Raw genomic sequence first — 14,936 nt, 5'->3', positions numbered from 1 at the left:
GTTGTACAAAATTTTATGACTTTAATTTTTATTTTTTTTAACATAACTTTAAAGTCGTAAGAGTTTTTTTCATTCACACAACTTTAAAGTTGTAATGGATTTTTTTATTGAAGTCGTAAATTATTTTACGACTTCAATTTTTTTTGCAGGTAAGGTATTTTTTAAAATCATAAATATTTTTTATTTTAATCATTTAATGAATTAATGTATGTTTTGTTTTTTAAAATTTTATTTAATATTTTCTATATTTTTTTACTAACGTTAAGGATTATTATTTGTTTTGTAAATTAAAAAAATAATACAAAAAACATAAATTTAAATAAAAATATTAAAATGTACTTTGTTTACCCAAAATATTAAAATTTTTTGTTACTAATATTAACAAATAATATTAACTTATAATTTATGAAATAATATTAATTGTTTAAAAAAATTTGATTAATTTTTACAACTATCATTAAGTAAATTAATAATTTCGTATAGTAGTATTAATTAATTTTATTTTATAAATTATTTTAATATTAACAACAGAAAATAATTTAGTAATAAAAATAATTGTTAAAATAAAAACAACATAATACATTAATATAAATTGAACAATAAAAATTAAATAGAAGCATAAAATTAAAAGGTAGAAATAATATTAGTAATCAATTTACTTATATGAATCGTTACTACGATTATGTCATTCAGTTCTATACAAATAAATATTTCTTAGGCTTATTTGGAATTGATTTGTCAATCTTATTATCTATACGACTAGTGATTGGTCTTTCTCCTGTGTCTCATCTCTTTGAAGGACTAGACACAAAATATGGACCCAAATATTAAGGTCATTTATCTTCATTTATAACGGAATGAAAACTTTTTAAATGTTTTCCCACTTGTATTCAGGGTTAACAAAGTCATTACAGTTTAAAATGCAAGAAGCACATGTTACAATTGCATGCAAGTAAGGAATTCGAACCGAAAATTTTCACAATCACAACACCATTGGTTCAATTTGATAGTTCATGTCATTGCTCGTCGTCCAAGTTGTGTATTTACAATTTCTTGAGCCACAAATATTAAACTTTTTTTAAAAAATTAATATTATTTGATAAATTATAAGTTAATATTATTTGTTAATATTAGCAACAAAACATTTTAATATTTTTGTTAGACAAAGTACATTTTAATATTTTTATTTAATTTCTTTTCATTATTTTTTAATTTACAAAACAAATAATAATCCTTAAAATTAGTAAAAAAATATAGAACATATTAAATATAGAAAATATATTAAATAAACCAATATATAAAAATATAGAACATATTAAATAAAATAATATAAAATATATAGAAAATATTAAATAAAACAAAAAAAGAAAGCATACATTAATTCATTAAATAATTAAAATAAAAAATATTTACAATTTAAGAAAAATACCTTGGGTGCAAAAGAATTAAAGTTGTAAAATAATTTACAATTTTAATAAGAAAAAAAGAAAAAAAAATTCTATTACGACTTTAAAGTCGTATGAAAAAAAACTCTTAACACTTTAAAGTTGTGTTAAAAAAATAAAAAAAAAATTAAAGTGGTTAATTTTTTTATAACTTTAATGAAAAAAAATCATAAAATAATGTATGATTTTCAATTTAGAAATCATGTTATCTCATGACTTATCTTTTTGGAGTATTAATTTAAATTTTACTCCTATTTATTAAATAAATACTCAAATGAATATCGGTAGTAAGATAAACGGGTCATTGACTCTCGACTGAAAATATCGTGTCTATTCTTAAAAATATTATATTAAATTCCATTTTTTATCTTTATTAATTGGAATATTATTATATATTTATCCTTATTTTGTGTTTTTGTTTCAGTACCTCTCAATCTCCTACTGCTAGCAGTCTATATAAATTCCGTTTCTTCCTTCCCTGATATTTAGGGTAAATATCTCAAACGATAAGGACAAGAAATATGCATCTAGGAGAAGTTTCCTTGGATGTACCACAAGTATATAGATTATTATTACCTCTCTTTTCTTCACACAAATTGATGATTACAAATGGCACGCTGCTGGGTCCAGTGCCTCTATCTGATGTGCTTCAAGGGACTTACCTTCGTGGCAGTCTTTGTCAGCAGCACGCCAAAGAATCAATTCTGTCAACCCAAGTACATGATATGCTTGAATATAAAATTTATAATTATAACTAATTTGGATTGTGTTTAATAATTCAAAATTAATTGTATTAAAATCAATTTCATCCAACTTTTAAGACAGGTGCGCCTACCATTAGAAATATAAACAAGTTAAATGTTTCCACCTAATATCATAAGTATTTTAGCGTTTTTGAATGGTTAATTTATGACAAATATAAGTATGACACGTATAAGAACTACCAACTACCAAGTGGTCTTCGATCCTTTTAATCTCATTTTCTTAATTTCTTAATAAAATATTTTTATTGGCCAAACTTCTAGCTCAAGATATCATCTTAAGCTTTAGATTTCTAACCAAAATTAATAAATCAACATTTATTGATAAAAGAAAAATCATAAGCTTTAGCATAAATAAGTTATACTTGAATGAATTTTTCATAAATATTTGTGGGAGAACAAATTAAAAAGATAAAATAAAATAAACTTTTATTCCTTAATTTTTGGAAATTTTAAATAATAAAGTTAAATTGATTTTAAATATGTGAGAAATTTATTATTTTTCTTAGTTATCACATTAGTTGTATTTTTTTTTAATTATCTACAATATAAAGGTTTTCTGACTCACCGACTATACCAGCAATTTAAAATCATGCTTTGCACAAAACTCATGAAAACTTGGCAGCAGGCTTCTGCAAATTTGGAAGAGACTACATTTACAGATACTGGTTCAAAGAAATATTGGCTTTTGAACATCACTATAATAACATATGCCCACAATGTTATGACATGACCATCAAACGACCTAGCAAAAACAAAAAGTGCTATATAGATATGCGGAGGACCAAGGTCATTTTCTCATCATGACGAGAGTCTGCTCCTTTTGCATTTGTGTCCCCGTGTAATGTATCTTCAAACATACTATACTAATAATATCTAATCTAAATTAGATGGATATTTCGTATGCATCTTCCACATTGAGATCAAGGTACTTACTATGTGATCTTTGACAAAATGTGGGAATTAACTCTAAAATATGCGTGACATATATAGGGTCATACTCATTTCAAAGTGCTGAAAGGCCTAACTCTTCGCCCTTATATTCCATTCCAATTCAGGCTACTTCACTTTTTAATTCAGTACAATTCAATCTTTGGTTTTAGCCTACCATTTAGGTGAGCAAATGTCAATTGCCTCTCATAAGTCATAATCAAACGTCTATGCTTGCGAATGAAAATTATATATGCAGGATATTGAGATATAGGAAAATGAAATTATTATTCAACACCCGCTGTGAGAAAGAGGAGAAGAGAGAACTTTTTTCCAATTTAATTAAACATAAATAAAAGATATTTACAACAACACTCTCACTATATTCAACGTTAATAAACTAAAGTAGACCTCTTCAGTATCATTTTGCATCTACATGAAGTAAAACATATTTAACTCATAAGTATAAAATGAGAAAATATAGATACATACATTTCTTGATCTAAAATAGTTTAAATTTAAAAGATATTTTAATCTAAGTCCAACCATGTTATACCCTATAGCAAGAACAAAGAAAGATACAAGATCCAGCATGTGAAACCCACATGTTAGGTCCGTCTCAATTGAATCCTGTATTTTTCTCTCCCATCACAGCAATTGCTACTGTAGAAAGAGACTATAAACAGTACCTATTAGACTATTACACTATCTCAAAGAGCATATGCAGGAATTCAGTTTAGATAATTAACTCTTTCTTGATGGTTCTCTATAGTGACATAAAATAATGCAAGAGTATTTACTATTTTTCTTTCAAATAATGGAACCAAGTTGAGTTCTTAATGTAAGTAGGCTTCATAATAAACTTCACATCTTTATATATTTTCATTTTAAATTAAAATATTTACTTATATATTTTTAAAATATTTAGAAAATAATAAAAGTATAAATTTATCACCAAAAATTAAATATTGTTGCTCAATTTTAAAAATCCAATTTAGCAATTGCATTAGAGATGTTCAAAGTGTTACTTTGAAAATATTGACTCCCAAAGAAACTCTTAAAGCAATTGGTTTCCATCGGAGAGCAAGCCGCATGGACTATATAGTATATAGTATATAGGAAGAAAAGAATTATACCTTTTTTTACCTTTTGCGCATCGGGCATATTTTTCAACTGATATTATGTGAAGCTTTCCAGAAACTTTCTAAGTTGTAGGATCCGTTATAAAACATTCTTATAATTATTTTAGAATTGTTAAGTTGAAGGAAACAGATATTATTTAAATGCTTTAAATGGTAAAAATGATAAAGAATTATGAGAAACTGTAAAAATATATGAAAATCAATTTTAACAACAGCTCATGTTTTGGTCTAAAAACAGTACAGCTCATAATTCTTTATTTTTATTTATTTTTACTTTATATATTTTCTTATTAATTTGGTAGTAGTCAAATCCCAATTTTTTCTTACAAAAGTTTAAAGTGGCGTTCCTCGATCGTCAAATTAAGACAAATAGCCTGTAGTCCAACTCTAAGCAAATAACTCAGAGAAAACGTACCGTAGCAAAATTCCTCTTATTCAAATTTGTGAATAATTTAATTTTATACCTTTTGGAATGTCGAAGTTGATAACATTGACCAATAATATTTCTCTATAAATGGGAGAAATCCGGGTTCCCTCCATGCATATTACTAAGTTTTTCATTTTTCCATCTTAATTGCTTTAATTTATAATTCTATCTCACACATGGCTCTCTCTCTTTTGTATCCCCTTCTTCTTGCCACCTTTCTTTTCATGCAAACTCTGGCAGATACTTCATTTGTTCAATCTCGTGCAGCATTTTACCCAAACTCTCAAGAAAATGGCACAGATGGTAAGAAAATTAATTACTGATAAAAGTATAACAAAATGCAAACATGAAATGATATTTTATTAACATGATTTTAATTAATTTAATGCAGTTGGTGCATGTGAATTTGGTTCCTTTGGTGCTACGGTTAATGGTGGCGACGTATCAGCTGCATCTAATCTTTATCGAAATGGTGTTGGCTGTGGTGCCTGTTACCAAGTGAGTTCTGATCAAGCTAGTATACAGTATTATTACTTGCTCTTTTTTTTAATACAACAACTACAATGAAGATCGAACTTAATTTTTTATGCATTTATCGATCATACTCATTACTATTAAACCGACCCTAATGAGTTTAATATTATTATATATGTACTAACACAACCTATAGGATGATTTTATCGTGCATGTTTTCTGAAGATTAACAAAAATTAATTAGCAATAACCTATATGTAAATCTCACTTTTAATACACATACACATGCACACACAAACAACTTTTTTTTTACTGTAAAAAAAAAAAGAACCTTTTTTTCTTTTTTGTTATATTTGTTATTTCGTCCGTACGAGTAATTAATTCTTGCGTTTGCATGAGTTCATCCTCTATATAATTATACGCACGACCGATCAAAAGTTCAAGATATATTAAACTAGCAACAAACTAGATCATAGATAGTTATATTAATCTTTTTATGAGTTGTACTTAATTAATAGGCATTCTTCAACAGCACTTTGCAATATAACAGTGTATATACATGCATTATATATAGTTCTAGTACGTACTTTCTTTGAAAGTAATATTTCTCATTATGTTTTACCAGGTAAGATGTAGCAATAGTGCTTTATGCTCAGACAACGGTGTGACTGTGGTTATAACTGACTCAGGCTCAGGTCATAACACTGATTTCATTCTTAGCCAACGAGCCTTTGGTAGAATGGCTCTCAACACTGACGCTGCTGCATCTCTATTAGCTCTTGGCGTACTTGATATTCAATATAGACGGTCAGAGATTCTTCCACACAGAACAACACCTTTTTGATTCATGCATGCATTAAATTTTTAAGTAGAATGTTGAAACCAAAGACTTAACTAGGCCTCTCTTGTTATCTGCAGTGTCTCATGCAGCTACCCAAACAAAAACATTACAGTTAAGATACATGAGAGCAGCAACAACCCTCACTATTTGGCTTTTGTCATATGGTTTCAACAAGGAAGTAGAGACATAACTGCTGTTCAGCTTTGTGAGGTATACTTCCTCCTTCCCGTGCCAATCAATTAGAAATTGTCAAATCTTTGAACAGATAATTTAGTCAAGAAACCTGGTGAAATTTGAGTATTTTTAAGATCATTTACTGATTTTCTATCAACTTTTTCACAAATGCTAACCAGTGTAAAAATACGCTTGCAGTGATTTTTAATTACACTCCTATGTTATTTTTAATAATTTTTTTTGTTTGATTTCTTAACCACTGGTTAGCCATATATTTTATCAAATAATTAACTTTTGATATGGAAATCACTAAGACATTAAACTCTTCATCATTCAATTGAAATGGATGTATGAGTAACGTCCAGTTAGTTAGATGAAAAGTATTGTAATGAGTATTATCTCTTTTTGCTGAGTGCAGACTCAAAACTTTGTGTGCAAGTTACTGGACCGGAGTCATGGAGCAGTTTGGACCACTACAGCTCCACCAAGTGGACCTTTGACTTTGAGGATGTTGTTTAGCCCTGAAGAAGAGGGAGAAGAAACATGGGTGGTTCCTGTTAATAACATACCACAAGACTGGAAGGCTGGACAAACATACGACTTAGGGGTACAAGTGGACCAATAGAGAAGCACCAAAAAATAAGTATCAATCTGATGTTGCCTGTAATATATGAAATAAAAAAAAAAATTAAGTTTATTATTTTAAGTTCAGTCGATTTACCCTATTTAATTTCCCTTCAATAATTTTGTTTTTCTCTTAAGTTGTGAGGACCGACGAAATTCTATGATCTTACTAGACATGTATGCATGTCACCCAAATCCCCAGTGTTTTTTTTTTTTTTTAGTGTAACTCCTTATGTATTTCATAATTAAAAATATCTCAATTTTATTCACAAGCATGTTGAAATATCACTTGGTTTCCAGTAGCTTTCAATGGATCAACAATTCAGCCACTGAACTTGTCATAGAATTATTCATTCACAAGGTAAACAGATGAATACAGTAGCTAGAAAAGGCTCAAAGTTGTCACTAAGCATTTGAGAAAGATTCGGTCATTATACCTCCGCAAGCAAAAAGAAGCTATGAAATATTAATAGCAATGGAAGTAAATTTCATTGTATTGGTTTAAAAATCATATGCCAAATGTCCTAAAAAATTCCAGATGTTGGAATTATGCTTTCATTTCTTCTAAACAAGCTAACAATTATGGAGAAATGACTATATAACAGGAGAATAAATAAACTTTCCCAAAATAATAATTAATAAACTCAAAGAAAACAATTCCCCCAATTTTATTTGCTAGCTCTTCACCCAACAACAGGGGCACCTGCACTCGCGCTTGTGTGGACAGAGATTGGAAGGCTTCAAAAAAATTACAGTCATGATATTTTACTTGTGCACATCAAATAAGCTATTATACAGCTATAAATATGATAAAGAAAAATTCAAAATTACAAATATCTGAGTACAAAGATGAAGATATAGATATGAATCTTAAGGAATTAGTCAAGTGAAACGACAGTCTTGAATCCTCACTTGCCTCCTTGAGACAAGATAAGTGTCAATACTTTGTAAGTGTTCTTTGTATATGGGTGTTTTTCTTATTTTGAACTGAGACAAAATTCTCTCATCCAATAATTTTTAGTCTGGAAAAGATAGAGATATATGGTTGTCTGCTTCTTTGATATCCTTTTATCAAGGAAGGTGAAGAGGGTCTACAATCTGACGGCATAACTGTGTTTCTTGATCTTTAGTACCAGCCACTCATCTTCCTTAAAACTCCATTTCGAGTATGCACCGTAAGACCCGACACTCGTCTTGCAAGAATTTTCACTTGACAAACAAAGTTGATGAAATCTCTCTTCTCTACTTTGGATTTTATGGATTGATTATCTGAGTGTCTTAATTATGCAAGACATTGAGCAAGTTATTCTTCATCAAATAAATTATCTGCTACCAGAAAATTCAGGGACCCAAAATCTATGGTGAAACCAATCTGGACCTGCAGAATCTACAAGATCCTTACATGATCATAGCATCCCCATCCTGCAACACATAGTTTTTAGTGGCAGCCTCTTTTATGAGTTATGACATCTTTTTCCCTGATATCCATAATCATGACCTCAACATCTCGTTCCTTAACTTGCACTTTGCTTCTCTCCCAACAGCCTCTAAAATAGAGACTCTTATCTTTATCTAGGTATGAAATTGTCTTCCTTAATCGAGTGTCCAACAGATAATTTCATCTGTGTTCCTAATTCACTCAACATCGAGTACATTATCTTTTTCCTATGGCCTGAATTATTCTTAACAAAATATTTAGATTCAAAATCTTCAAGATGAACCAAGCTGGATGCTGCTTCTTTCTGTAACCCCTTTTCATTTATCATCAATCTCACATCCCATCTCCCCTGAGCAGCATACATATTTGACAGCAAAATATAAGGGCCAATATCTCTTGGTTCCAACTCAATAAGTCTCTTGGCTACAATCTCTCAAAGCTCCGAGTCCAAGTGGGTACTACAACCAGAAAGTAATGCTCCCCGTATTGCAGATACAGCCTCTCTTTGCCTGTTCCATTCCACCTTAATACGGGTCCCCAACCCCAATTTTAGCTGTTTGTATGGAGAGAAAAAAACTGTTTATGATTATACATCAAGACTAATGATTGTTTGTATATATTCACGTTCGGTTGCCTCCAACTTCTATTTTCAAAAGTATCTCATTTGTTACTTATGCTAAAGGGATTTTGAAATTCACACCACCTCATCAATAGTTATATTAATTCTGTCCAATTACTAGACAAGCGTCAAACTATCGTCTAATGCTAAGCATGCAATGCATGTGTATGCACTTATTGTCTTAAATAATTGTATATCGTCGTTTACTCGTAATTTGTTATTTATGATTAAATGAAAGTCTAAAACCAAGGCATAAAATTTACAAGTCTCTTAAAAGTTAAAGGTAAAATACATTAAATTAATTTGTTAGATGTAAAATTTGCCAAAAAATAAAAAAACTGGGGATATCAAGTGTAATTAAGCCAAAACTAAAATGACAAGAGCTTATAATTTCATGTGCTAATTAAAATTGGGGTTTACTCATTAATTTTTTTAATAAAGTACAGAAGTATTGTAGTAACACTAGATCAAATATAGGACGAAGAAGGTAAATGTAGACTTTTATCTTTATCAAAGTAAATAATAATGAATAGCCAACTAACCAATGAGCTGTATTACATTTGTTCTTCCATTGCTACCTCTCCACTTGTTTTCAATAGTTTCTCTCACATAAAGTTGTTTAAGTCTAAAGGACTAATGAATCTTTACAGATCTGAGACAAACACATTCCAAAATAAATAGCATGAAGCAAAAAGATACAAAACTTTAGGACAAGGCACATTCATTCAGCAAGAACATCCACCCGACTGAGGTTGGGAATCATGGCTACCAGAAGACCTCAGGTTCACGTCAACCATATCTTCCTGTTTTGTTGTAGATAATGTTTCCATTCCGGGTAATGCAGCAGCAATTTTTCGAAAGAGGGCCTAAATATAAAAAGTTTGACAAAGCAGTACAAATAAAAAGTCAGGACTAGGTATATATAACAAGTAGATATATCATAATGCCAGCAAGTATATCTAACATAATTGAGGAAAACTTAAGGAAAATTTTAAGTTGACTAGTAGAAACAACCAACTGTTGTATTCATTCTGCAAGACAATGCAATAGGCTTATAATTATACAGAAAAATCATATTAACTTCCCTGACAAATTATCACTAAAAAGAATATATGCACCTCAGGACCTGGTGAGATAGCTTTCTTCTAGATTATCAAGCTGATATTTATTAAATATCTATGGCATAGAAGGGAGAGGCTTACCTTTATATTAAAGCCAGCTTTTGCACTAGCTTCAATAAACATAACGTTTAGCTCTCGGGACTTTGCTTCCCCTTCCTCTGTAGAGACTTGCCTGTAGTGTCAAATGTATAGAACATTACCCATAATGAAAAGTCAAACAACCTTGTTCCTGTAACCATTTTTTTTCCTGGATTAGGAACCCAAGGTGAATTCTTAAACATTTCACTTGCAACTACTAGTATATAATAGATTTTTAAATATTATAAAATGTTAGTCATTGTACCATAGCAATCTCCTTGCTGGAAATAAGCTACAGAAAGGAAATGTAAAGCGGGTCATATTTTGTACAAGATATCGGAACAAATACGCAGAGTGCAAAAGAAGCATTTCAAGGGCCAAACCATTCAAGCAGGTCATATTTTAGAGACTTAGTGCTTACTGTCATCCCTAACTCGCCTTAGTTGCGGTCTCTTTGAGGGCTGCCTTAATTGCAACCTCAAGGATGGTGTTTAGTCCCACATTGACTAGAGATATAACTTAAATAGAGCTTATAAAGCTTGGGTAGTCTCCACCTTACAAGCTAATTTTGTAGGATTGAGTTAGGTCCTAAGCCCAAATTCTAAGACTTGGACTATCATAAATATAGGGTTCTGCTAATTCCTTTCATATCATCTTTCATGGATAACAGTGACCCCCTTCTAACATGTTTCTAAAAATCTAAGCAACATTCTTCTTCATGTTTGGATTTAACATATTTTTGGGGAAAATAATCACTTTTTTTCTTGTGCAGCTTCATGGACAACTTTCCTATGCATGGTTAGGAAAATGAAGCATGTTTCAAATTTACCAAGTCAGGAAACAATATCCAGTTTTTAGCAAGAAAAAACAACATATTTTAACAGTTTTTCCTCAAAATGTCGCAAACATACTGGAAGGACAGAAAATCAAATTGGACAACATCTTTCACTGTCCCTCCTCTCACTTTCCCCAGATATCTCTCTCTTAGATGTACACATACCTGATAATAAATATATTGAATAAAAGAAGAAACTAAATAAAGCCCTTAAACTATGCCAGTTCTCTCTAGGTCTTTCATACATAGTAAATGAAGTTTGTGATGTATATGTCTAATATATAGCTTGAGATGTTTTTCATTTTATCTGAATGGACTACTTGTCACGAGTCACTCATTCTCAAGGAATTCTTGAGGCTATTCAAGGCTTGAAACAGTGACACAGTAAATATTCCAGTTGTTTGAAGATCTTAACCGATTTATAACTCATTTCACCAAACAAAACACAAATATCCCCCTTCATATGATTGATGAATTTTTCTATTAGCTTTAATCTACTGCACACAGTATTGTTCTCTTATTCTTGTCCCACATCCCACAGTCTAGCCTGTGAAGAATGAAATGATTATTTGTGTAGTTTTACTTCCCTTGATCACAACAGTTTCTTCTTTACTAACCCATAAACTTTCTCTTAAGTGTTGAATTAGTAACTAGCCAAAAATCAACATCAAATAGGCCATTAGATAATACAGAACATAAGAGTCATGTCATGAAACCGGCCAGTATAAACTATCTGATGAAGTTAGTCACTCTACCATTGATTAGCCATTACCTTTTATCCACAAGATCAGTTTTGTTCCCAACAAGAACAACAATAACATCGCTGCCTCTTTCACTGCGCACCTCTTCAATCCACTTTGATGTGTTTAGGAAAGTCTGACGGCCTATATCACAAGAATGCTGAACAATCAGAAACTGTCCATCAAAGTGTTTAGGACTTTAGGAACAGTGAACAAAAAACTATGCACACATGATATGAGTCAACTAGAGAGATTCGAGCTGTCCAAGAATAACAGGCAGCACCTGTTAGAGAAAGCTACTTCTTGAGAAGTTCCAGTTCCTGATAATTAATTACCTAATTGGCACAGGTAACTTTAGAATCTGGGGGAGGCCACATGTTCATCCCATATTCACTTTCTTTTTTGATTAAAAGAATTCACCCACTTTATGTAAAAAATGAATATTTCACTCAAATCATATCCCAAAGAAAGGAAAAGGAATTACTTAAATAACGTGATTTTTTATTAAATGGAGCATACATATTCCTCTAAGATATAAATCTTCTTCCTTAATAAGTTTTTGAAGAAATTAATAATGAATAGAAAACTCAGCTCTTCAAATTCAACACTTAATTAACCAGCATCCAAAAAAAAAACTTATTAACTATTAATATATTATTATATTGAAATGAAAAATCTGCAAGAAAATATAATTCGTCATGGAGGGAATAGGTGAAAGAAAGCAGGTCTAAATGGCATACTTGCAACATCATAAACAATGACAGCAACAGATGAGTCCCTAATGTAGCTTGGAATAAGACTTCTAAATCTTTCCTGGCCAGCTGTATCCCTGTCACAAATGAAGAAAAATAAAAAGTAAAGGTTTTGAGAGGAAGAAAATTAAGAGAATTCAATAAAAATAAAAATAAAAAGCCAACAGTGTACTGCTTTTGTATGGAAACTCAACTAAAAATTGTCGATCAAACACATTAAACTCCATTGAATTCAGTCAAGTTTTCCAATATACATCAACTGTTGAAATAAAGCCCAAGAATACAAAGCAGTAACCAGGAAATGCTGCAGATTACAAAATGTCTAATAGCATCATGTTCAGCTTAAATCAATCCACTTCAAAACCTAATTTTTTATGGTATAAAGTAAAATACAAATGAATACATAACAGTAGTTAATATTTAAAAACCATTTTAAACAGACATTATAGTGAGATTAAAAGGTATGGGATAAAGGCAAATACTTCATAACTAAATGGATAATTTTTTATAAAAAAAAAGGATTAAAAATGTTAGCAATCATAAAATATCACATATTCTGCAATGCAGATTCCGATATACCAAATAAATCTTTGAAATATAACATACAAAAGAAACAAGATAAACATCAAATAGTAATGTATCTGCAGTTCAGTAATTTGCATATTTTAGGAGTGGATGAAAACTGAGGAAAAAAGGGGGGGGGGGGGGGGGGGGGGGAGACATTGTTCGTCCCTTATTTGCAGGGAAGTTATCATTACTCCACAGGATTCCAAAATTTAGTATTCCAATATCTCTTTACACTTGATGAGAAACAGTAAAAACAGATAGTTGATATATCAGCATTGCCCCCATTCCCCTTCTGCCCTTCCCTCTTCATTATAGACCAAACAATCCTTTGCTTCCCCTTCCATCATTTTCTTCATAACTATTCCTTACCCTCCCTAGTGAAATTTTTAAAATGATCAAGCAACATCTTACCACAATTGCAGTCGAACAGTTCGATCTTCAAGATACATAGTTTTTGACAGAAAATCGATACCGATTGTAGCCTGTTTAGCAAAAGGGAAAAAAAAGGAAAGTTTTGAGTACGGTCAAAATGTAAACAACTAAATGCATGTGTAGAATTATATTTGCACATAATGTGTTGTCAAAAAGTAGGTTTTTCATGAGTTTAGCTCAACCCTATAAAACCGGCTTGTAAGGTGAGGATTACTTTCCACTTATATAGTTTATCTCGACACTATATTTATTCGATGTGGGACTTCAACATGCCCCATCATCACATGTGTACACATTAACTGTAGACTTTAGTTTCACTTGCAGGTGGACATGGAAGTAAAGACAAGAAAATACATATATGGATGTCTTAAAATCATTTCGCGTGACTCAGAATTACTGGTGCTACAATGTTCTTATATGCCTATTTTTTTTTCTATTCTCCAAATAATTTACTACGAAACTATTAGACTTATAAAGTTGGTTGGGTGGTTAAGAAAGAAGAGAAAGAGTAAATGGTAACGGGATTGATTCTCTTGCTAAGAAAAACTAACCAACTAACACTCAACTTTTGCGGATCAAAAAACTAAACTATTAGACGCCTATATAGTTAAAGTTTTTATAAGACACGTGCAACACTGGAATCTGAATCTGTTTTCTGTTTCTCTCCAATATGCCATTTCCTCCCCTGAAGCTGCATCATACAACATACAATTATAGTAGCCACCAAATTTTTGTAATGAAATTATTTAATGTCTTCAAGGCAATCACAATTGGAATGAGGGACAAAAACACATGGTAAAATTTTAAAAGTATAATAAATTTTATATACCAAACCACATTGGCGTCTGTTTAAATAACAATTTCTTAAAAACAAAAAATGAACCTAAATTCAGGAACATATCACCACCAATCACGACGAAAGCAATGATCCCATTCCACGGTAAAACCGTGATCTCTTGAATTTTTTTTAAAAAATGTGATGAAATAGTGAAAGAGAGATTGGATCTGAAAGAAGAAGACCTGATAAGTGTTGTCGAATTTGTCGTACATGAAGCGAGTGATGATGCTGGTTTTCCCAACGGATTGATCGCCCAAGAACACCAGCTTGTACTTTGCGAGAGCCGACACTGGCGCCATTCTTGCCAATCAGATTTGCGCAACACTTCACTTTCACTCCGCCAATGAAATCCAATTCAGTTCTTTCGATTTTGCTTTTCTCTCTTCAGCAATCTCAGAAGGAAGGAAAGAAAAGCACTGTGATGAAAAAACCCAAACAAAAATGTGAATTAAGTTTTGATTACGATGGATGCGAGGGTGTGTGGGTGGGTGCAAGTGAAATTTTAGATTTATTTTTAGTGCATGTCTACCAGGATTTAATAATTAGTATTCTTTTTTATTTCAAAACAGATCGCTAATCGCTATTATGTTGTTTTTTAAGCTCGTTACGGATTCGTTCTTAGTCGGTCAAGCAATAATTTCGTATATATTTTAACTTTTATATTAAGAGGGTGACTACTGAATCAAGTGAAGTTAATG

General features: G+C 31.0%; 2 protein-coding genes across 2 annotated transcripts; one reads left to right on the top strand and one right to left on the bottom strand.

Annotated features, from left to right (window-relative positions):
- Window positions 1–4,831: 4,831 nt before the first annotated feature.
- Window positions 4,832–7,245, top strand: LOC100791557 (expansin-like B1-like). Its single transcript, NM_001254980.2, has 5 exons — window positions 4,832–5,008; window positions 5,097–5,203; window positions 5,805–5,986; window positions 6,098–6,230; window positions 6,613–7,245. Exons 1-5 carry the CDS (start codon window positions 4,882–4,884, stop codon window positions 6,817–6,819), a joined length of 756 nt encoding a protein of 251 aa, NP_001241909.2. The 5' UTR covers window positions 4,832–4,881; the 3' UTR covers window positions 6,820–7,245.
- A 2,136-nt stretch (window positions 7,246–9,381) lies between these two features.
- LOC100790511 (ras-related protein RABH1b) lies at window positions 9,382–14,800 on the bottom strand. Its single transcript, XM_003549917.5, has 6 exons — window positions 14,421–14,800; window positions 13,380–13,450; window positions 12,390–12,478; window positions 11,682–11,793; window positions 10,078–10,168; window positions 9,382–9,741 (listed from the first exon to the last, which is right to left on the bottom strand). Exons 1-6 carry the CDS (start codon window positions 14,535–14,537, stop codon window positions 9,601–9,603), a joined length of 621 nt encoding a protein of 206 aa, XP_003549965.2. The 5' UTR covers window positions 14,538–14,800; the 3' UTR covers window positions 9,382–9,600.
- Window positions 14,801–14,936: the final 136 nt, after the last annotated feature.

Source organism: Glycine max, chromosome 17 (assembly GCF_000004515.6).
Source record: "Glycine max cultivar Williams 82 chromosome 17, Glycine_max_v4.0, whole genome shotgun sequence".
Lineage (NCBI taxonomy): Eukaryota > Viridiplantae > Streptophyta > Magnoliopsida > Fabales > Fabaceae > Glycine > Glycine max.
The sequence above is the reverse complement of the archived record's forward strand: the minus strand, read 5'-3'. Positions and strand labels throughout refer to the sequence as shown.